Source organism: Sander vitreus, chromosome 4, assembly GCF_031162955.1.
Source record: "Sander vitreus isolate 19-12246 chromosome 4, sanVit1, whole genome shotgun sequence".
Classification (NCBI taxonomy): Eukaryota; Metazoa; Chordata; class Actinopteri; order Perciformes; family Percidae; genus Sander; species Sander vitreus.
In genome coordinates this window covers 28,908,838-28,931,409 of record NC_135858.1, presented here as the reverse complement: position 1 = coordinate 28,931,409, position 22,572 = coordinate 28,908,838, and the positions used below count along the sequence as shown (strand labels likewise).

At 41.5% G+C, this 22,572-nt stretch overlaps 1 protein-coding gene across 1 annotated transcript in view; it reads left to right on the top strand.

Annotated features, from left to right (window-relative positions):
- chd6 (chromodomain helicase DNA binding protein 6) overlaps window positions 1-22,572 on the top strand; it is a 165,742-nt gene that overhangs the window by 71,720 nt on the left and 71,450 nt on the right. Inside the window, 6 exon segments of the mRNA XM_078249261.1 lie at window positions 167-299; window positions 5,747-5,900; window positions 7,743-7,892; window positions 11,544-11,609; window positions 11,799-11,860; window positions 20,008-20,125. Coding sequence (XP_078105387.1) covers window positions 167-299; window positions 5,747-5,900; window positions 7,743-7,892; window positions 11,544-11,609; window positions 11,799-11,860; window positions 20,008-20,125 — 683 coding nt within the window.

The following is a 22,572-nucleotide window of genomic DNA, read 5'->3' as shown; positions in this document are numbered from 1 at the left end:
GTTACCTCTGCTGGGAAACCTAACCCTAGAGAAGCTTTTGGTCCGCATTAGTCAGTGTAATAGAAAAGTAAGTAATGTTGAAGGTGTCACCAAGCCCTAAAGAGGCTCTCGCTTGGACTCGTGTCAATGTCTCTTCATGTTTTTCACTTCCTGTGTCGTCCAACAGCACCTCCTCCTACCCCAGGGGTCCACACTAAGGGGCCGGCCCACAGCGCCCAGAGCCATGGCAAGAACCATAGACAGGCCGACAGCAAGACCCCAGTCCCCTCAGCGCCAAAACAGAGGGGCCGCAAACCCAGGTAAGACATCCTTGCTGCCTAGCAATTCCTGGGAAGAGACAGATAATGATAGATGAGAAGAGGACAGAATGGGAATGCTTTAGAAGAGGCCGTGCTGGAAAAGCCCTTGAAGGTGACACTGATGGAGCATGGCAGCAGTAAACCAACATCCCCAAAAATTAGGCAGTTCTTCTCTGGGAAACTCTGAAGCCGATATTTCACTTAAAGGGTATAATTGTGTTGTTGTTGATAGTTTTGCTTTATCGGAGAGTCAGAAAAGATGGGAAGGAGAGGACAACGTGGACCCATACAGTTGGACCCAGAAGCTTGGGTTTTGTAATTTTGTGCAGGAATTAATTGCAACATTTGGGAATTTGAGTCTCCTGTAGGCGTGTAGTCTATTGTCCATAGTTAACTCGCGATCAATCGCAAATGTACTTTGAAAGGGACATTTTTTGAAGTTGGAATGCTCTTATCAGCGTGGGAGCGGACAAATATGCTTGCTCCAAAACAGTGACCGGTACTGTCTAGAATATTCTCCAGAATAACCTCAAAAGTACTGTATGCTCAAATGGTATGGATGCTGAATGGAACATGACTTAATACTGCCATAATGTAGTATCCCACTTTACACTTGGAAAGGTGAACTAAACATCCCATTTTTGTTAAGCAGCTCAACACAAAACAATGAGATCCATAACTTCAACAACGCAGACACACTGAATGAATAAATCAGAGAGAAAAACAGAAAATGGCAGGATTTCTTTTCACAAATCAGTCTTTTTTTGTACTTTTTTTTTTTCTTCTTCTTTCCCCCCTCTCCTCTCTGTCTTCCCCAAATTGCTCCCGTTCACTTTTTCTGTCTTTATGAATAAAGTGTCTGTCTGTCTGTCTGTGAAGTAGGAGACACTGACTTGTTTTACTTGTTGCACCCTGCTTCCATCGTCGAGAGCAACTGTTAAACAATTGGAATTATTTCCTTTCGAGCCGTTGACAGATAAACAATAGTTCATCTTTGTACCTTTTTCCTGCTTAGTTTAACGCATATTAAACACGATTTAATGTTCAGCGGCTTATAGTGGGTGCCTTTCTCTGAGGTTAATCTGTTTCAGTCAGTAGATTAATTCCACGCTGTGTGTGTCTCTGGGTTGTTGCTGTGCTCCAAAGTAAAATAGCTCATTATTTCTTGGTACATAAAGCATGCATTAAGAGGGAAAAGACATTAAAGAAAAGAAAGGTGTGTGTGTGTGTGTGTGTGTGTGTGTGTGTGTGTGTGTGCGTGCGTGCGTGCGCCTAGGTGAGCAAGGTTATGATATAATGTGGAAGAGAGAAAGAAAGTAAATGTTCTCTGATGGACAGATAGAGAGGTATAAGTAGAGTTTTGGGATTGAAACAGTGGAAAGAGGAGAAAGGGAAAGACATTAGAGATAAAGTGTGAATGCGTGGAGGAAGAGACGGCTGATGAGTCACTGATGTGAAGTTTAGGAGGACAGCAGACTGATGAGAGAGGAGAAAGTTGGGGAGAGAGAGAGAGAGAGAGAGAGAGAGATTTTAAAGGAATGGCAAGTCGGTGTGTTTTCAACCCTTTGTTGAACAGAGAGCGCCATCGAGTGAGCTCAGAAAATAAAGAAAGTGGTTTGCGAAGCGTCATTTGACCATCACTAGTGAACAGCATCTGGCTGTTAAACAGAATTACAACTTGTGGTATCTTTTGTATGTTGAAAGATTACATTGTGTGCTGTAACTGCCCCTGCACCCTTATAGCCTTGAGGACGGGACTGTGGGCAGATTGTACTGTTTTAGCTGTTATACAAAGTTGACCCCCGGGTCAGCTACCACCGCAAATAGAATCTTAATTCTGTGGGAAACACTGAAATGCATATGTTTCCCTGTTCTTGGTGCTTTAGCAACACTATGTGTTAGGGCTGGACGATTCATCGAAAATGTATCGGCATCGAAAATTTCTCCCATGACGATAATTCCGAGAATTTATTCCTGTTGATAGGCCTACTTTCTCCTTAAAAACATTCTACCGCGTGTGTAGTCACGTGACTTCGCCCGGACCAGTCAGCCGCATGGAAAAGCATAATGGAGGATGACTCAATCGCCGAGTCCCAGTCAACTGGGCAACTTGTGGCCAAAAAATAAAACCCTGCAGTGTCCTCCGTCTGGAAACATTTGGGCTTCAGAAAAGATGATTTAGAACAACGCGATTGTCGTTAATTTATCGTTATCGAGGTAAAATGTGCAATTCCTCGTGATTTAGATTTTGGGTCATATCGTGAAGCCCTACTACGTGTCAGTATGGTCACGCTAATAAAGCCTCTTTGAGTGAGAGACGGAGAGACAGAGCTGGAGAAAAGATGAAAAGAGGAGGTGACGATATGAAAGAAGGGAGTACAGATAAGCCGGAAGGAGAGGAGGAAAATGGATAGAAATGGAGCAAAGGAGTCATTCACTTCGGGAGGAGGAGGAAGAGGAGGACTTGTGAACTTTTCTGACTCAGGGTCATTTCCAGGCCGGGCATGCAGCAACATCCAGTCATGTTTTGTTCAGATAACCCCAGTCACAAGAAGATTAGAAAGCCCTCATGTGGTGCAGTTTTAAATCCATCTTAATCTGTTGCCTTGTCTTTTCTTCCTGCTCACTCATTAACTGGGACAGGAGCTTTCTCTTTTCAGCCCCAGTTGCCAGTACAGTCCTTAATTCACCAGTCTCTCTGAAGTGCACATACCAGCTTCATTTAGATAAAAATAAAAAAGAAGAGTTTGAGTTCTAAGGGATCGATGGTTGCAGCCTGAAGTCAGTGGTAGAGGGAACTAATCAATCAGCTCGGGCTAATAAGTGATTTCCTAGTGTTAATTTCCCAAACCTACCATATAATGTATTCATGTGTCATGGAGAAAAAGAGAGATGACCTTATAAGAGAGGATTAGGAATGTGCGTAACCATCAATAAAAATAAAAAAAAAGTGTGCTTTGCAGTTCTTAAGCATGATACAGTAAAGGCATGAAGGAGTTCAGATGGGACGATCACTGTGTTGTGCTTTGCGCTTCTGCTTCTCTGTGTAAAAAAAAATATAATCCTGAAAGCTTTGAACAAATCATTTCAGTTAATAAAACATGATTGCTTAAGTTTCACCAGTGTATATTACTGTAAAGCAAATTCATTCTGGGCGAATACTTGTTTATTTAAAACGCTGGTCACACTGGTTACACATTTCTGAAATCAGTTAAAACAGATGAGGAGGCTTTATTCAGAGTTTTGACAGAATAGAATGTGCCAGATTCGCAACACCCATAACATTGATTTATTTGACCGCCACATATTGATTTCTATGTTGTTAATATTCAAAATGGTTAAAAACAGATTTAATTGTAGAGCTGTGCACAGCGTATTTAATTAATTTGTTAACCTGTGTTTGTGAGACTCTCTTACAAACCCATTCAAACCGGTCTGTGTAAAGCCCTGCAGCCGAACATAGAGACACACACATAGAGTCTGATGTTAGCTACGATAGCTTGCATTGGCTAATGCTAGCGTTTAACATCTGTAAAGTTAACCAGGCTGGTTCTAAGCGAAAAAACAATGGCAGTGAAAAAGTTAACTACTACTACTACTACTACTAACTTATACTGCGTTCCGTTTACCATCGGGACTTGGAAGCAGGAGCTGGGAATGACCAGTCACACCCGAGTTGAATGTGTTCCATTTACAAGTCCGATTTTTCTTTGTGGGGTTAGCTCTAGCCATGTTAGCCACTGTTAGCAACACCAGATGATAACGACACATGACGCTGTATTTTGTGCGTACAAACGGCGTAAAACAACATGTCCACAGATAGAAGTTGGACAGGACTGTGTGTACGACTGCACGTATGTTACTACAACTTTCGCTACTGTTGCTGCACGGAGCAGCCATGTTGGATTTTGAGGTCGGGGTACTCGGAGGTTGTCCGAGTTCCGAGCTCAAAAATCCGAGGTCAGGGGGAGTGTTTCCGACTTTGACTTAGGAAAATCTGACTCCCGAGTACAAATTGAACGCAGTATTAGCTTAGCACTACAAGTAATTCAGAGATGTATTCAGGCCTGATACCATTTAGTGCTTCATAGACAAGCAAAAGGATTTGAAAATATCCTTTGTCACACAGGAAGCCAGTGCAGTGATTCAAGGACCGGTGTAATGTGCTCCACTTTGTTGGTGTCCGTTAGGAATTTTTTTTCCGCTTAAGACCTGCGAAAATGGTTCAGCTTGCCGAAAATGAAACGCTTGAACAAGTATTTCCGTATCTCGTTTAGAAAGAAACCCTTTCATTCTTGCTAAAAGACATTCTTGAGTAAGTAAGGAATCTTGCTAGTTCTAGGTGTGATATCATTCCTTTATGTAATACTGTGTCTCAGCGGTGATGTGAGTGGAACTACAGTTGCAGACACCGTGTCTCTCTCGGTGTGAGATAAATCTGTGACAGTCTCATCAATGGGGTCACACATGGTTCGAATGCATTTCAGCAAAGTGGGTCATACGTGGGTCTCCTGTATAAAAGAAGTTTGAATTGACACAAAATAGTTTGAGAGAATTCAGCAGACAGCTCAGGCTCCCTGTGTTTGGGCTGCACTCAAACGTACACACACATGCGCAATCTGTCAAATCTTAGGGGCAGATTTAAATACAATAATTAAAAAAAAAAAAAGTTCCTTTACCTGATTAGTTCTGCTATCTCTTGGTGTATGTTTATTTAAAAAAAAAAAAATGACATCATTGATATAATATAGCATTGAACTTAGCTCGGAGAAGCTAGTGGCTGATATCTTAGGTCAGAGCTGTGTGTTTGGATATAAGCCGGCCCGAACCTTGGCTATGTTTTCAGTTCAGTGTGCAGTTATGGTTTAAGTGGCTGGAATCCTCCACCCCTTAATCATTTCCTCACAATTAATTGGAGATGTCTATCTTCAAATCCCTGGTACTTTTCAGAGGCTCCATGCAGTCAAATTAAATCCCTGAATGATTTGATCAAATGCCGCCCAAAATGATACTCGTTTCATTCGGGAAATATGTTACATAACATAGTGCCATCACCGTCTTGGAGAAAAGAATCTCCCGGTTGATTTTGAAATACGCTTTATTAGTTATTAGTTCACCACCGCCGTAGACCTGTTGTAAGCCACAGAAACACCCTGCTTTTTTCATTCAGCTCCTCTGCTCTGATTCCTTCTGCTCCAATCTTGTGGCCACCATTTCGCCAGCTGGGCGGCCTCTAGGATTGGCCAGTGGTTGTCCTTTGTCTTCATTATTGGGGAAATAACGGTACCTAGAGAGATAAGAAGCGAGGATAAAACATTTGTACCGTCTCAAACCTGAAATCCTCAGGGATCCGTAGAGTTTCCAGCCTCAGGCTCAGAGAGAAACGGCTGCTGCGGGCTACCCGAGCTGCTAATTACTCATCAGAATCTCTCTCCGTCTCCTCCCAGAGATCCTGGCGCAGCGCCTGTGGAGAAGAAGAAGAAGGGAAAGAGGAGAAACCAGGAGCTGGCTGTCCAGGAGGGGGCGGAGAGTGACGACACTACCTCAATGTCAGCCCTCAACATGGGCGGAGAGGACAGCCAAGACCCCCTGGATAACGCGGTGAGTGCACGGAAAGACTGCAAATAGATGCTGGACACACAGTGGGCTTAATAGAAAGAGTAATGTATATAGTGTGTATGTATGTGTATATATATATATATATATATATATATATATATATATATATATATATATATATATATATATATATATATATAAAGAGAGAGAGAGAGAGTTTAGATGTAATAATGAAAAATGTATTATTATATTTCAATAATGATTGAAATAATAACGCTGCTCTCTGTCGTACAGTAGTTTTATTAATTTGCAGAGATGATCCATATGCTTCTTTTTGGGAGTATAATCATATTTAAAAGGAAAGACACCTTTGTGACTGAAAAATGAAGTTGAAACAGCTGTATTGTCCACCTTTTGTAAGGAAGAGTGAAAGTTTTACCGGCGCTGCGCTTTACGTTTCCGTACAACTCTGATTCAGTAGCTGCACAAAATGTACGTTTCATAGTCATTACGGTTAGGATGTTACAGCACTTTTAAATTCAGAGGAATGACGAGCATGAGCAAGTCAGATGCCATGGCAGGCCAAAACAAAGGGAGCACGGGCTTGGCCTGCAAGCCCCAAATTAGGCGCCTTGAAAACATGAAATGTTGAAGGGAAGGATCTCTTCTGGCATGTTGTGACAAGTAGAAACATCCTCTTTGCGACAGGAAGCAGATGGGGTTTTGGGAACTGCAGTCTTTGAAATTGGAGAGACATTCTTGTACGCATAAACCAGAAGCTGAAAGTTGTTCGTGCCACAAGGTGTCCTAAATTAATTTGACAACTAATGCACCTTTTCTAATAGGGCTATTTTCATAGTCGATTAATATGTTGATTATTTTCTCGTTTAATCGATTAGTTGTTTGGTTTATAAAATGTCAGAAAAAGATGACAAATGTGGATCAGTGTTTCCCAAAGCCAAGATGACGAAGTCCTCAAATGTCTTGTTTCATCCACAACTCAAAGACATTCAGCGTACTGTCACAGTTCATTAAAAAAAAAGACTCAAAGTGATTAATGCATTATCAAAATAGTTGCCGAATTCATTTTAATAGTTGACAACTTATAGATTAATCTTTGCAGCTCTACTTTTTAATAATCTTACATACATTACAGCCTCCACAATAGTTGGAAAAAGCCTTGATACAGGATACTGAAGTGCAGAACAACATCAACATCATGACACCAAACATGTTTTCTTCTCATCACATATAGTTATAATAAACAACGTTGGATTTATGTTCCTGAACATTTCATTAGGGCTAGCTGCATGTTCAGTTGACATGAATCTAATATTCATTTATTCACTTATTCACATGAATTGCATTACATTGGGGTGGCAGTAACTCAAGCCGTTGAGAGTTGGGTTGGGAAGCGGAGGGTCGCTGGTTCAAGTCCCCATACTAACCGAAGTACGGAGTGTGGACTGGTGGCTGGTAAGACGACAGTTGACCTCCTGGGCACTGCCAAGGTGCCCTTGAGCAAGGCACAGAACCCCCCAACTGCTCGTGGCAGGCCCCTAAGCATGTGTGTGTATTTCAGGTCTGTGTGTAGTGTGTTCTAACAGAGTGAAAGAATTTTATCAATAAAAACAAGTACAAAATAAAATAATTAAATGAAATGGCTAAAGTAACAGCAAATGGTTACATTTCCCATGATATCCTTCCCTTTCTTACTTCTCCTGATTTCATTCTGCCTTCCTTTCCCTTTCGTCTTCCCCTCATGTAACCCCAATATCTCATTGTATTACGTCCTCTTCCTAACTCTCTTTTATCCCCTTTCCGTCCTTACTCTTCCTCTGTCTTTTTCTCTCCGTTCATACATCTTCTCCTCCTGTTCTTTAGAAGCGGCGTTCGGGACGTCAGGTCAAGAGGAGGAAGTATAATGAGGATTTGGACTTCAAGGTGGTAGACGATGATGGAGAGACGATCGCAGTTCTGGGAGCCGGGCGCATCTCGGCGCTCAACGCCACCGCTCTGGCATGGCAGACTGAGGTAAGGAAGGACAATCTTTTGTTTTATTTAAATAGTGTCACGGTCTGAATTTTGGCTGATTTTAAACTGAAAAACAGTAGATGGAGACACTCGGCTGCTAGTGGTAGCTCCACCCAGTTAAAGGGGTCTAAGCAGGGCTCTAGAGTGCGACCAATGTGTCGCACTCTAGAATTTGTAAAAATTTGTAAGGGTGGGATAAGATTTGTCCTAGGTCACACCGGTGCACCTAACGTCCTCGCATCCGCTTCCTCTCCACGAACGAAGCGATGTCGTTTATATATAGATATGGTTTAATGTTGCGTTACCCATTCCTTCTGTAAAGCCGTGCCTGTGTTTGGATCTTTCCTCCGCGCACACACGGCTCACCTGCAACATGGAGAGACCCAGCACCGCCGGTCCACATGCTGACATTTGTCTACAGTTTTAATTGTTAAGCTGTATATTGTTAAGTATGAGAGGAAAACCTGTATTGGTACCAGTGTTTCCGCTGGTAACTCTGTTATTGCGGCCGCCACGGCGAAAAACACATTAGAAGTTATTAAATGCAACTAGCTTCAGTTCATTGAGTAGGCTAATAGCGTGTGAGACGGAGCCTGCTGGACCTGGGCGAGAGATGTGACCCGCCAGAATATCATAGTTCATAAAAATGTAGCGCAGTGACGATACAGACATTTCATAGCGTACACAAGACGTGTGTAACGCCGCTGACCCGCCAAAGCGCATTCGACCCGTGCTGGACCCATTCATAATAAGTCAGCCGTCACTCTGTGAGTAGCATACGCTTCAGTCCATCGCACTCCCCCTCTCTTCCTCTGTCTCCCTATGTCTTTCTGTCTGTCTGTTTTTTTTGCTTGTTTTTTAAGATTTTGGCCTTTATTTTGATAGGACAGCTGAAGACATGAAAGGGGAGAGAGAGGGGGGAATGACATGCAGCAAAGGATGCAGGTCGGAGTAGAACCCGGGCGTCATCTCTCTTTTATTCAGTCTGTTATTGTTGTTGAAAACAAGTGAAGGAGCTTTCTCAGATATATATATATATATATATATATATATATATATATATATATATATATATATATATATATATATATATATATATAATATGTATATGTTATGTCATAAACCTTTATGACATAACGCTTCTGTCAGTAAGTGTCATTCGGTTTTTGTCATGACAAGTTATGGTTAGGGTTCATGTATCATGGCAGTGTCATGTCACTCTTATGTAGATACCTTCAAGTAAAGTGTTTCATTTTTAATTTGGTTCGCTTAGCACTCACACTGCACGTTGTATAGGGCACCAAACATTGTAAAGAAATGTCACACGGTGGAAATTAGGGGTGGAATGGTACACAGAAGTCACGGTTCGGTTCATACCTCGGTTCAGACATCACGGTTCGGTTCGGTACAGTGGCGGGAAAAGCAAAACAAAAATGCAGAAGGCAATTTTTTTTATTGTGCATGTCTCAGGCTGTCCACTGAGCTAGCTGTAACAGCTTGAAGCGTATAAAGTAAGATGTAAACCGTAAACTTAAACTTAAAAAAATAAGTACCCTGCATCATCTCCAGACTCCATCTGTAACTTGTAAACAAAATAAGACAATCTGTTACTAGTGTGATATGGGAGACGAGCACTTCTCTCATATGTGAATGCACAGAGCAGGGGTGTTAAAAGAGCAGCTTCGGTTACACAGAGCAATTGACGAGTTTTGGTGTTAGCTTTACACGCTAACGGCGGAGCTAACAGCTAACGGCGGAGCTAACAGCTAACGGCGGAGCTAACAGCAGAGCTAAGAGCTAACGGCGGAGCTAACAGCTAATACCGGAGCAAACGGCGAAGCAAACGGGCCTGGAGGCCATTTGTGGTCGAGACGAGAAGGGATACAGCTACGTCCGTGTTTGGTTGTATATGAAAGGGACTAGTTTGCTTCATGTGGACTCACTGGACTGACCGACTTGACATATAGGCGGAGCTCGGGAGCTTCCGAGCTAAGGGCAGGGCTACAGATTAGGTGTCTCTAAAGAACCGCATGTCTAACAGTAGTTCCGCATTACATTACATTAATTTGCACGCAAGTTTTATTTATTTTTATACCGTGTATTCTCTGTGTAAATTCATGGACCGAACCGAGACGCCCGTACCATTTCGGTTCAATACGAATACATGTATCGTTCCACCCCTAGTGGAAATGGTCGCCGTCTACTGGACAGAATATTGGAGTGAAACTCGCTGACACTTCTGGTTTCAGAAACAATGGAGCAACAACACCAAATTTATTAATTAACGTCTTAGGATTTCGGGTTTTGTTTTTGGTTTGCTTCATATATTTGGGTCGGATCGTGTTCTCACCTAAAGTGAACCGAACTCTAGAGCGGAGCAGAGTTCAGTTGTTTGGTCCCCATGAAAGTTCAAATGAGCTTTCACACCTTAGAAAGGTTTTGATTCAATTTGATGGTCATTTAATTCGTCTTTTATTCAGTCCCTCCAGGATTTCGCGGCCTTCTTTTGAGATTGTTGCGGCCCAAAAATGCCTGACTTTGCGGGAGCTTTTGTAAAAGATTGCGATAAAAGTTGCGATGTCTTTTGTATGTTTGTTGCAATGAAGTTGCGAGAGACAGTCAAAGTTTTTTTTTTTTTTTTGGTATAGTTCTTTAAAAATAAAAAGGAAACTTATTTTGGGGGAAATAAAACTACTCTGGGCTGAGTTTTCCTAGTAACCTTACCAAAAAGGCTCAGGATGCTGCAAATGTTGGTATAATATGAAAACGGCTGGTGGATTTAAGACAAAAAATAATAATTTATTGAATGAATCAAATTTGAACATGTATGTCAGTGACTTGTTGATCTTTACATTGTTAGTTAATTTCCTAACCTGGCCTGGGACACACATTCATACGGTTTAATAAAGTACTTATTGGACTTTAACTTATCGTTGGACTTACAGTAACGAGCGTAGCTGTCCTCAGTTTAGGTCATCGTGTACGTCTCATCTCCGGTTTTTCCTGCATCCACCGTGTGTGTGCGTGTGTGCGTGTGTGCGTGCGTGCGTGCGTGCGTGCGTGCGTGCGTGCGTGCGTGCGTGCGCGCGCACACGTCAGGAGTGAGCGGGGGGAACTGCATGAGCGGCAGGCCCACCCCCGCCCGCTGCAGACAGCCGACAGGATTGAAACAGCAGCCACTTCAGCGACTTTAGAGTGAAAAAACGTTACAGTGTAACGTTTAATTCATGTTAAAATGCATACAGGTTGGCACGACGGAAATGTCTTTCGCTGTACGTTTTGTTGGTAATGTGAGATGTTCGAGTCTCGTCTTCATATCGGAAACAAGTTCTCTCTCGCTCCCGCTTGGTCAGTGGCACTCAGAGTCACATTATACTGACGTAAAGTCTGGCACGTGGGACTGCTGGGATTGGTTGAAGTCACGGGAAACTCCGGTTATTGGTCAAATTTGCGGAAAAGTTGCGGTGATTGGTCAAAATTGCGAGTCGCACCAAAGTCACGGTGATTGGTTGAATTTGCGTGAATTGGCTCGATCGCGACATCGCGAAAATCCTGGAGGGACTGGTTATAACACTGCTGCTGTGTGATCACAAACTCTGTGAACCAGCCTTCATCCTTGTAGACAGCTAATCTTTTCTGTCTCTCCCTCAGGAACCACCTGAAGACGAGGCCAACATCATTGAGAAAATTCTGTCTGTCAAAACAGTGAAGAAAGAGGTGAAGAAGAAAGATATACACACACACACACACACACACACGTACTGTGTATTATGTTTATTTTAAAATCTACTCTCCTGCTGCTTTTCCTGCTCTTCATATATTTATTTCTCCTTCTCTTAATCCCCCCCCCTCCCCTCTCTCTCTCTCTCTCTCTCCCCCCTCCCCCCCCTCCCTCCCTCCCCCTAGACTTTATCATCAGAGGACCAAGCCGAGGAGACAGAGACGTTTTATGTCAAGTACAGAAATTTGTGAGTCTCTCTTCATCATTTCTTCTTCATACATATTCAGTACATATATTTTGTATTTTAGATATGTAGCCTACTCCCTAGAGGCTTTTTATCCTGCACAGTTACATTGTGTACGAGTGCGGCTGTTTGGACAGTGAGGACTTTGTATTGTCTCTCCTGTTTTGTGCTCCTTTGGGAAGAGGCACAGGGAAAGGGAGTAAAGCCCCAACAACTCCATCTAGGGCTGGGTACCGAATTCAATACTTTTAAGGCACCGACCGAATTGCCTCTAAATTATCGAGTATCGAAAAATGCCTTGTCATTCAATACCCAATTTCTATACCTAAGGAGTAAATCTCATCAGCGTCAGTGAGCCAATAAACATGCAGCATGCTTCTACCAAGATCTAGAAATGCTGCTGATTGGCTGTCTGACGTTTCATGTCGCAGAGGCAGGCAGGAAAAACTCTCCGTTACACAGAGACAGGGCTCACGTAGTAGGACCTGAAAAATAAATAAAAAGTTTTGTGCCGTGATGTTGTAATTTCTTTTTGTCAAAATGAATTTTTAGAAAATTGGTATTGAAAAAAAGTGAAGGTCAGTAACCAGTATCAAAGTCACGGTATTGGTATCGGTACCGGCATTGAATATGTTTGAACCATACCGAGCCTTAACAGAGTGAGTCGTCTTCTCTTCAGCAGATTGCTTCACATCCATGTCAGGAGCATAGACTGTTAATATTATTATTATTATTATTATTATTAATAATATTTACAGTCTATGGTCAGGAGTCACATTCTTCAGTTAAGCTTCCATTATTGTCAAAGATTTAAGCTTTTGAACTTTTTGAATCAGGGCCTTCAGTATTTGGATCAATTAGCTCAAACAATGAGGTGTGCTACATGAGGCAGGCTACAGGTGTTTATTCAATGTGTCGGATACATCTTTAATCAGGTAAATCTGAGGATCAGATGAAGACCGATGCTTAATATCAAAGGACTCTGGTTGGGACATCTCTAGTGTCTAAAACTTCATGTTCAAAGTTAATTGCGACATGTGGTTCCCGTAAAAATGTCTTGTTCAGCATAATGCCAAGCAAGCTACCTAGCGCTAACGCAGTGAAGCTGTACCTAATGTACTGTTCATACTGTGGCTCAAGGGATGGCAGAGTTGGTCGGTCCACCACTTTGGTTCGGACTGAAATATCCCAAAAGCTGTTGGCTGGATTGCCATAACGTTTTGTACAGTCATTTATGTTACCCAGAGGATGAACTCTACTGACTTTGGTGATTCCGATTTGTCCTGTAGCGCCACCAGCAGCTTGACGTTTGTGGTTCAGAGTGAAATGTATCGACAGCGGCTGGATGGCTTACCGTCAGGGCTGCGTGTCGTTTAAAAAAATTGTGCAGCGACAAGGGAAGGGAACACCTGCTTAATTGGAGTGTAGTCGGCATGAGGCGGCAAGTACAATTTTGAAACTCTGTCAGCTGATAATCAACTTTTTCCACTTGGATTCAGCCATGATAAACGGCGTGACATGTTTTTTATCAGTCTGTATAGTTAACGAAGCTGTCGGTTCACGTGACATTTTGTTCAAACTAGTAACCGGCCAGTTGGGTTGTGTGACAAGATGCAAACCACCCAGAATGGACAAAGGCTGAGCCAGTGAGCTGCTTCTTTAGTCTGATCACTGAGCCACCTGATTACGGACGCCTACGCAATCAAAGCAATGTCCTAAAAATAATCCCTGGTGAATCTACAAGTCCTGGCTGCCCACGTGCAGCCTCAGAGGTGGTAACAATTTGCCTTTTAGGATTGATGAAGACATTTAAGGAGTGTCTTCGTGACTAGGGCTGGGTATCGCCCAATGATTTCCTGAATCGATTCGATTCTGATTGACAAGGTCCTGATTCGATTACATTTGCGATTCAAAATCATTTGGGTTAAGGACATTTCAGTTCCAATACCAGTTTAGCTTGGATATAAAATTGATTCTCAGAGAACTTCTGCTGTAAATTGTACAAGCAAGAAGCAACCGGCATCATATGTTTTTTATAAAGTACCAGGTTAATGCTTACATTAAGAATTGTAGAAGATCATTTTTAATTGGAGAATCGATTGTCTTAACCCAGGTCTAGCCTTGACTTTGTTAGAGCTACTTAATAGTTTTTTTTATGACATTGATTTCTCCCAGAGAAGTTGACTTTGCACACAGTGGGCTGTGTGTTTTAGCAGTGGTCTGTTCCCCAGAGGGAGTAAAGTGGTGCTCAGCAGTAGCTGTTGAGGGAGGGCAGAGACTTTTCCCTCCTCTCGGCAAGGCTCAGCTCTCCCAGCCCTGTCTAGGATCTCTGGAGACACTCCCGTTTGTTCCAGCGCTCTATATCTTTAAGAAAGGTCCTACACAGATAACAGTATACCATCATTAATATGATCGCAATTCATTCTCAGGGGCGATGAATAAAACATGGTGAGTTGAATCACACTGAATGGATGCCAACGCTTTACTGTGCCATGACTGTATTTAGAATAATGTATTCATTTGCCAGTTAGAAAGTTACAGAAAAGTGCCCCAAGTATAATATTTGTACTCTAAAAATCATTATTATATATAACGCATTATCAAATGCAGAAGTCGTTGCATTGGCAGTTAAGTAACTGCATGGTGCACGTACTGTACACTGAACACTGCACTGACATTTATATTTGTCCATTTATAGATTGGGGTTTATGGATTAAATCATGCATGTTCAACTGTAGCCATAGTAACAACATTTGTTCGGCTTTCTTTGCCATCGACTAATGATTAGGGAATTCTTTGTCAGTGCATACTGTATATGACACATCCTCATTCTTTCCTGTTCTGGAAGGTTCAGTGTTGTGTGGTGCATGAAGAAACGGTAGAGGACATTTGGGTGTGTTCACTGACCCCAAATATCTTGCTGAATGTCTGTCCGTCAGAAGGATCACATGTATCCGTTTTGCTGTTGTGTGGGGATCGACCGATACTGGTTTTTCATAACCGATATCGATTATTAGTAGTTAATGAAACTGATAACCGATATTTGGAACCAACATGCATTTACAGCAAAAATGAAAATCTGTAAGTCAAAATTAAGATTTTGGAATGTTACAAACTCCAACACAAAACTTAGTTTAAATGCTTTAAGCAATTATTTAATAAATGAGAAACTTTGAACATTAATACCCAGTAACAGATAGTCAGATAGTGTTGTGGGCGGGACATTAAGTCAGACTCAGTGGTGACTGACGCAGAGCTGTAGAGGAGCCAAAGTAGAGCACTTTTTAATTAACTTTATTGGTTGTCAGGCAAATAAAACGCCGATACAGATACTCTGCAAACTGCCGAAAAACAGCCTGATAATAGGCCAGGGCCGACAATCTATCCCTACTCTTGTGTCATTGCTCCGTTGCGTCTTCATAAATGATTTTATTTATTTAGATTCACCAAATGCCACCTCAGGCGCTTTTTTATTTATTTATTTTTAAATGTATTTTTTAAAATTATTCTACGATTTGAAGAATAGGTAAATCCCTCACACTGTGAGTTCACGGAGAGACACTCCCATTGACAAGTGATTGTCAATTATCCCACACCTGGGGACACACAATGGGCGGAGCAGAATGTATTTAACACCATTGGGTGTTAATGATTGAAATACTGTTGACAAAGGTCCAGAGGGACCGAAACGTTAGTTTTCTTTAAAGTGTTCTTTAATAAATTGTGATGCTGCAGCAAGAGCAGTGTGCGGGATTTTCTCTTTCTTCTTCTTTCTCTTAAGTCTTTGTTTTTGTCCAACGCACCAGCACAGAAGAATTGTTTGGATGGGCTGATTTTTTTCTTTAAAAGTTAATTATTCTATGACGTTAAGTGCCATTTTAAAATGTTTTCATAAATCCATGTGCCACATCAGCATTAAGCCGGCTATCATCTACCGTGCCTACTCAGGCAGTTATTGTTTTCCTTCGTGCTCCGTTCTGTGAAGAAGGCAAGGAGTATTAGCCAATTAGAGGCAGAGTAAGGCGGGTCTTCGCGGAATGCAGATGGGGGGAAAAGGTCAGTCAAACTACCGTAAACAGCCTGTGCTCCTGCCAATGGCTGGGAAAGAGGTCTGTTGCTGTCCTGATGATTGAATCATTAAATCATGGGCTAAATAAGGGATCAAGGATATTTTATCCACGTTGACAATAAGCATGATTGGAGCTAATTAGTTGGTTTGTTGGCCAAGGTGAGAGTAATGCAAGTTGAACGCTGACTGTACTAGAAAAAAACGGTGCCAAGATTGACGCGAAAACGTAGATATCAGTCGTTTTCCAAATAAATTGTGCTGCTGTTCTGTGTTTGATGCAGAAATGATGGGACACTGATTTATTTGCATCCCTTTACTTAACAGTTTCTCTCCCTAAATGCACAGGGGGGGATTGAGGGGATTTTTGAGAGCAGTCAGCTGTCTTGTATAAAGTACTTGAAAGCAATACTTGAGTATCTGATAAGATACTTATCTTACCAGAAAATGACTTAGGTAGAAGTTAAAGAGTCACCTTTTAGAATATTACTTAAGTACAAGTCTTATATTGTACAGTGTGTGTGTGTGTGTGTGTGTGTGTGTGTGTGTGTGTATACATACATACATACATACATACATACATACATACATACATACATACATACATACAGTGGGGGCAAAAAAGTATTTAGTCAGCCACCAATTGTGCAAGTTCTCCCACTTAAAAAGATGAGAGAGGTCTGTAATTTTCATCATAGGTACACTTCATCTATGAGAGACAAAATGAGAAAAAAAAAAAATCCAGAAAATCACATTGTAGGATTTTTAATGAATTTATTTGCAAATTATGGTGGAAAATTTAGTATTTAGAATATAGATATATAGAAAGTATTTAGTCAGTAACAAAAGTTCATCTCAATACTTTGTTATATACCCTTTATTGGCAATGACAGAGGTCAAACATTTTCTGTAAGTCTTCACAAGGTTTTCACACACTGTTGCTGGTATTTTGGCCCATTCCTCCATGCAGATCTCCTCTAGAGCAGTGATGTTTTGGGGCTGTCGCTGGGCAACACGGACTTTCAACTCCCTCCAAAGATCTTCTATGGGGTTGAGATCTGGAGACTGGCTAGGCCACTCCAGGACCTTGAAATGCTTCTTAGGAAGCCACTCCTTTGTTGCCCGGGCGGTGTGTTTGGGATCATTGTCATGCTGAAAGCAGCCACATTTCATCTTCAATGCCCTTGCTGAGGGAAGGAGGTTTTCACTCAAAATCTCATGATACATTTCCCATTCATTCTTTCCTTTACATGGATCAGTCGTCCTGGTCCCTTTGCAGAAAAACTTCCCCAAAGCATGATGTTTCCACCCCCATGTTTCACAGTAGGTATGGTGTTCTTTGGATTTAACTCAGCATTCTTTCCAATCCAAACACGACGAGTTGAGTTTTTATACTATCATCATATCATGATTGTAGGCGTGCATGGTAGTGAGAGAGGATGTGTGATAGTGACAAAAATATATACATATGTACATAATAAATATATATATATATAATCACAGTGAAGCTTAATATTCATGGTTTCCACACCTTCTTAAACATCAAATTCAAAGTCTGACATCAGCAAAGAGAAAAACAGAAACAGAATTGTTTTTTGTGAGGAAAAATCTTTCACTCCAACGTACGAAAACATTTCTTGCAGATATGGTCTGTAGCGTTGTCTTCACCACTGTCATCATCATCATCATCATCATCATCATTGTCTGTTACATTGGCAGCAGAGCCTGCAGTTATTATGCTTCTTCCTCTTCTTTAGTTTTGGCCTGTGGTTTTGGCGCTTGGCAACAAACGGGCATTACGTCACCAACTGGAACGGAGCGTGCATTAACTCAATGTGAGCAATGAGTGGCCAAACCTGCTTCTTTGCAGTCAAACACATTTCTCCTGATGTTACTTTGTAGTAACAAGTAACGAAGATGCTTAGGGGGAAATGTATCAGAGTGAAAGTAGACATTTTATTTAGGAAATGTAGTGGAGTAAGTAAAAGTTTACAGAAATATAAATGACAAAGTAAAGTACAGATACATGAAACTACTTTGGTACAGTAGCAAAGTACTGTACCTTGTTACATTACAACACTGGAAGTCCTGATGGGATTAGTCCTAGGGGTGCAAGATATATCGACGTCAATATCGTTATCGCAATATCACGTTGCGCAATATTAGATCTAGGGGTGCAAGATCTATTGACTCAAAATCGTTATCGCAATTTATCGAAAGTGTCCCAATAAGTATGCAATATTTTGTTTCTTTTGTGGAGCGCTGTAATCCGTCCGTTGGTTGTGTAGCTTAGTTGCAGAGCCGCGGGAACATATTTTGAATTGGGGGTGCTGACAAATTTTCCGAGTGAAGTTTTCAGCCAAAGTCAACCACCACACACCAAACTGCATCCATCACATTTATTGAACTGTATAGATATTCAATTCATTATAAATAGCCTATCCAAGACAATAATTAGCCAGCCATAGGCTACTGATCCCGAAACACCGGAAAATAATCCCCATCACTATTCAACCAAGTGAAATTTCTTTCATACCCATACTGTCAAGCTGAAGACAAAATGTCTCTATTTATTAAAACGAAGGCACTTCGTGGTGTCAAAACAGTACTAAGGCTTCGGTAATACAACAAGGTACACGCTCCAAAAGCGAAAAAACAAAAACAAGAATAAAGTCCAAAATCCAAGGCAGAACAAAATAAGCACAGTTAACGCACAATATAGGCACACAGCTACGACAATGGTACAGAATATGCCTACTACAAGCTCAAAAAAGGAGCCATAAAACGCATCACTGAATTATATCAAATCAAAATGAAGCAAGCCAGTCTGCGGCTGCCCTGCTGCTGCTAGCTTGGCTTACAAGATTAGCTCCCTTGTCGTCTGTTGCTAGCAGGGACGCTGTGGCAGTGACAGGTGTAGAGGGTTCTGCTGCTACTTCTTTCGGTTACAGTTGCGGAGTTTTCTGCCTCCAGTCTTTTAGGCTTTTTAGCCTGTGGTTGATTTATAAAGAAATCCAAAATGTGCTTTTGTGCCATGGTTAGCTAACTTCTGTACTGTTGACCAGCTGGGAAAGTTTCCACAACTATCTTCACTCATGAATGAGTGTCAGAGGCGCACAGCACGCCTTGCTCTTGGCAAAATCAGCAGATTCATTCTAATCAAATTATGTGTTTATCTCTTACTTACCAGATTTTTAAAATGTATTACATTTAATTTGTAATGAAAGGAATTAGATTTATATTAATAATCAATTTATTAAAAGTGTGTGTGTGTGTGTGTATATATATATATATATATATATATATATATATATATAGTGTATGTATATATATGTATATGTAGTTTATTATGGTTGTAGTAGTTTATTAGGGTTGTAGTAGTTTGTCCTTTCGCTAGGGGGTGCTGCAGCACCCTCCGCACCCCTAGTTCCCGCGGCCATGCTTAGTTGTGTTCAATTTAGAGCCCGCTTGAAATGCTATAATGATCATGTTGTGGCCAGTTACCGTGCCACTTGCACGTTAGTGCACGTCAGCGCACGGGTCCACTACGTGACAAACCCTATGCAGCGTACCACATGTGTGCATATTTCAACAGAGTGACGGTGTAAGTGAAGAAATAGATAGAGACAACAAAACGGAATGAATCAGAGAAGAGAAAGAAAAGTTGTGTCCTGTTCTCTTTACATATTTTATACTGTTTCTCTGGCACGTCCTGTTCTGTAGACATGGTCCTTATTTATTTATTCATGTTGGACCAGTCCAATATGACCATCAGTTGAAATAAACCTTGTCTTGTAAGAAAACTTGTTTAATTTGTTATGAATCTATTTTAATGCATTTTCCCGTAACTTTTGTAATTTTACATATGTTTAAAAATATTGAAATTAATATCGATATCGCAATATCACATTTTGTCAATATCGTGCAACCCTAATTAGTCCTGAGTTTTTTGATGGGTATTTAATCTTGTAATAATTTGTATCTACTTTTATAACATATAAACAGACAAACAAAATACATATGTTTCACTAAGTGAAAGCTGTGTCGATTCTTTTGTTGTTTTGTGGTTTTTTTTTTTTTTTAGTTCCTACCTACACTGTAAGTGGGCCACTCTGGAAGAGCTGGAGAAAGATCCCAGAATCCACCAGAAGATTAAACGCTTCAGGACCAAACAGGCCCAGATGAAGCACCTGTTCACCGAGGTAACGGCTAACATCTTCTGCTGCTTACTGTCCTCATCCACTGGTCAGGTCCGGATGGAAGCCTAATCGAGTCACGCTGGACAGATTTGTATTTAATAATCTAGCAAAGCTATTAAGCTGTTAGGAAAATGCCTAATAGATGGGACACACTGGCTAATAATTCACAACAGTGTCATCCAGTGCTGCTGCAAAGTATTTAAAGTAAAAAAAAATCACAAGCGGTGCTCAGTTGTGACGCATTTTCCGTCACCCAGCAGGGATTGGTCCGCCAGAGAGGGTACGTGAAGCTAACTCAACAGACTTGCTCGCGAAGCAGCCCATTGTTTTTTTGTTTCCCGGACTCTGCTAGCGTTGCGAGTAAACGGTTACTATGACCGAACAAACAGAGAAAAGAGCCATTACTTTTAGTCCAATATCTCCAACAACTGTACATCCGAAGCCTGCTTGACATCAACAGCAGCCGCATTTCTTCACAACAGTAGAGCGCGCATCATTGACACACGCACAGTGGGTCACGTAGCACATAAACTCCCACTTTCTCTTTAACGAAAAACGGTCACAAAAAACAAACATCCCTTTCTTTCAGAACCTTTAACATCTGAAAAACGGGCTTAAAGCTGCAACTTGACTATGATACGACGAAACATCAAAAACGATTGAAAATCCAAAGGAACGGACACAAATTCGTCATGTAGAACAGTGGTTCCCAACCTGGGGTCTGGGGACCCCTCAGGGGGGCGGCAAAGATCACAGGGGGTGCGCAAGTCTTTATCTGGTTTGAACTTGAGATTAAAAAAAAAAGTGCACATGTTAAACAAATTATGATAGTACACTAGAATATATAATGTATACAAAAGTCTGTATTAAAACTATATATTTTTGTTCTTGCTTAAAATTGTAGGCAGGCTACTTAGTAGGCCAAACCTCCGGGACCTCTTAACCTGTGGCCCTTGCTGTCATCAGGTCAGCTGCTAGCTGCTATCATCCTCATTTTTCCTGCCGCCACGGCATCACTATTTTATGAATGAAACATAGCGGAGAAACGTAAAAGTGCTGATAACTCCTCTGTATCAAAAAAGAAAGTAAGACTCTATCTCGAGAGTTACCTCAACTTCGGTTTCGGAGGGGGGGCTCAGCTTTTCTTAGGCATAAGTAGGGGGGGCGCCAAGGAAAAAAGGTTGGGAACCATTGCTCTAGAAGAAGGCAAACGGGCGACACTGATTGGACCTCTGGGAGGTGTGATCCAAAAACACACCTGCTGTTAGCACTTGTCGCCATAGGAGCCGCAAAAGAGAACGAAGCGGAGATCTTGCGACTTTAAATAATTAATAAATAATCAATTATAATATTAAGTAAATCCAGAGTGTAATAACCAATGACAAATAATGACATTAATAACCAACCATGTTTCCTTTGATGTTTCTTGGTCATTTTCCAGCTTTGTGCTTATTTGACATTCTCTGCACAGACTACAGTGGGTACGGAAAGTATTCAGACCACTTTAAATTTTTCACTCTTTGTTTCATTGCAGCCATTTGCTAAAATCAAAAAAGTTCATTTTATTTCTCATTAATGTACACTCAGTACCCCATCTTGACAGAAAAAAACAGAAATGTAGAAATCTTTGCAAATTTATTAAAAAAGAAAAACTGAAATATCACATGGTCATAAGTATTCAGACCCTTTGCTGTGACACTCATATTTAACTCACATGCTGTTCATTTCTTCTGATCCTCCTTGAGATGGTTCTACTCCTTCATTGGAGTCCTGCTGTGTTTAATTAAACTGATTGGACTTGATTAGGAAAGGCACACACCTGTCTATATAAGACCTTACAGCTCACGGTGCATGTCAGCGCAAATGAGAATCATGAGGTCAAAGGAACTGCCCAAGGAGCTCAGAGACCGAATTGTGGCAAGGCACAGATCTGGCCAAGGTTACAGAAGAATTTCTGCAGCACTCAAGGTTCCTAAGAGCAAGTTTGGGACGACCAGAACTCTTCCTAGACCTGGCAGTCCAGCCAAACTGAGCAATCGTGGGAGAAGAGCCTTGGTGAGAGAGGTAAAGAAGAACCCAAAGATCACTGTGGCTGAGCTCCAGAGATGCAGTAGGGAGATGGGAGAAAGTTCCACAAAGTCAACTATCACTGCAGCCCTCCACCAGTCGGGGCTTTATGGCAGAGTGGCCCGACGGAAGGCTCTCCTCAGTGCAAGACATATGAAAGCCCGCATAGAGTTTGCCAAAAAACACATGAAGGACTCCCAGACTATGAGAAATAAGATTCTCTGGTTTGATGAGACCAAGATTGAACTTTTTGGCGTTAATTCTAAGCGGTATGTGTGGAGAAAACCAGGCACTGCTCATCACCTGCCCAATACAATCCCAACAGTGAAACATGGTGGTGGCAGCATCATGCTATGGGGGTGTTTTTCAGCTGCAGGGACAGG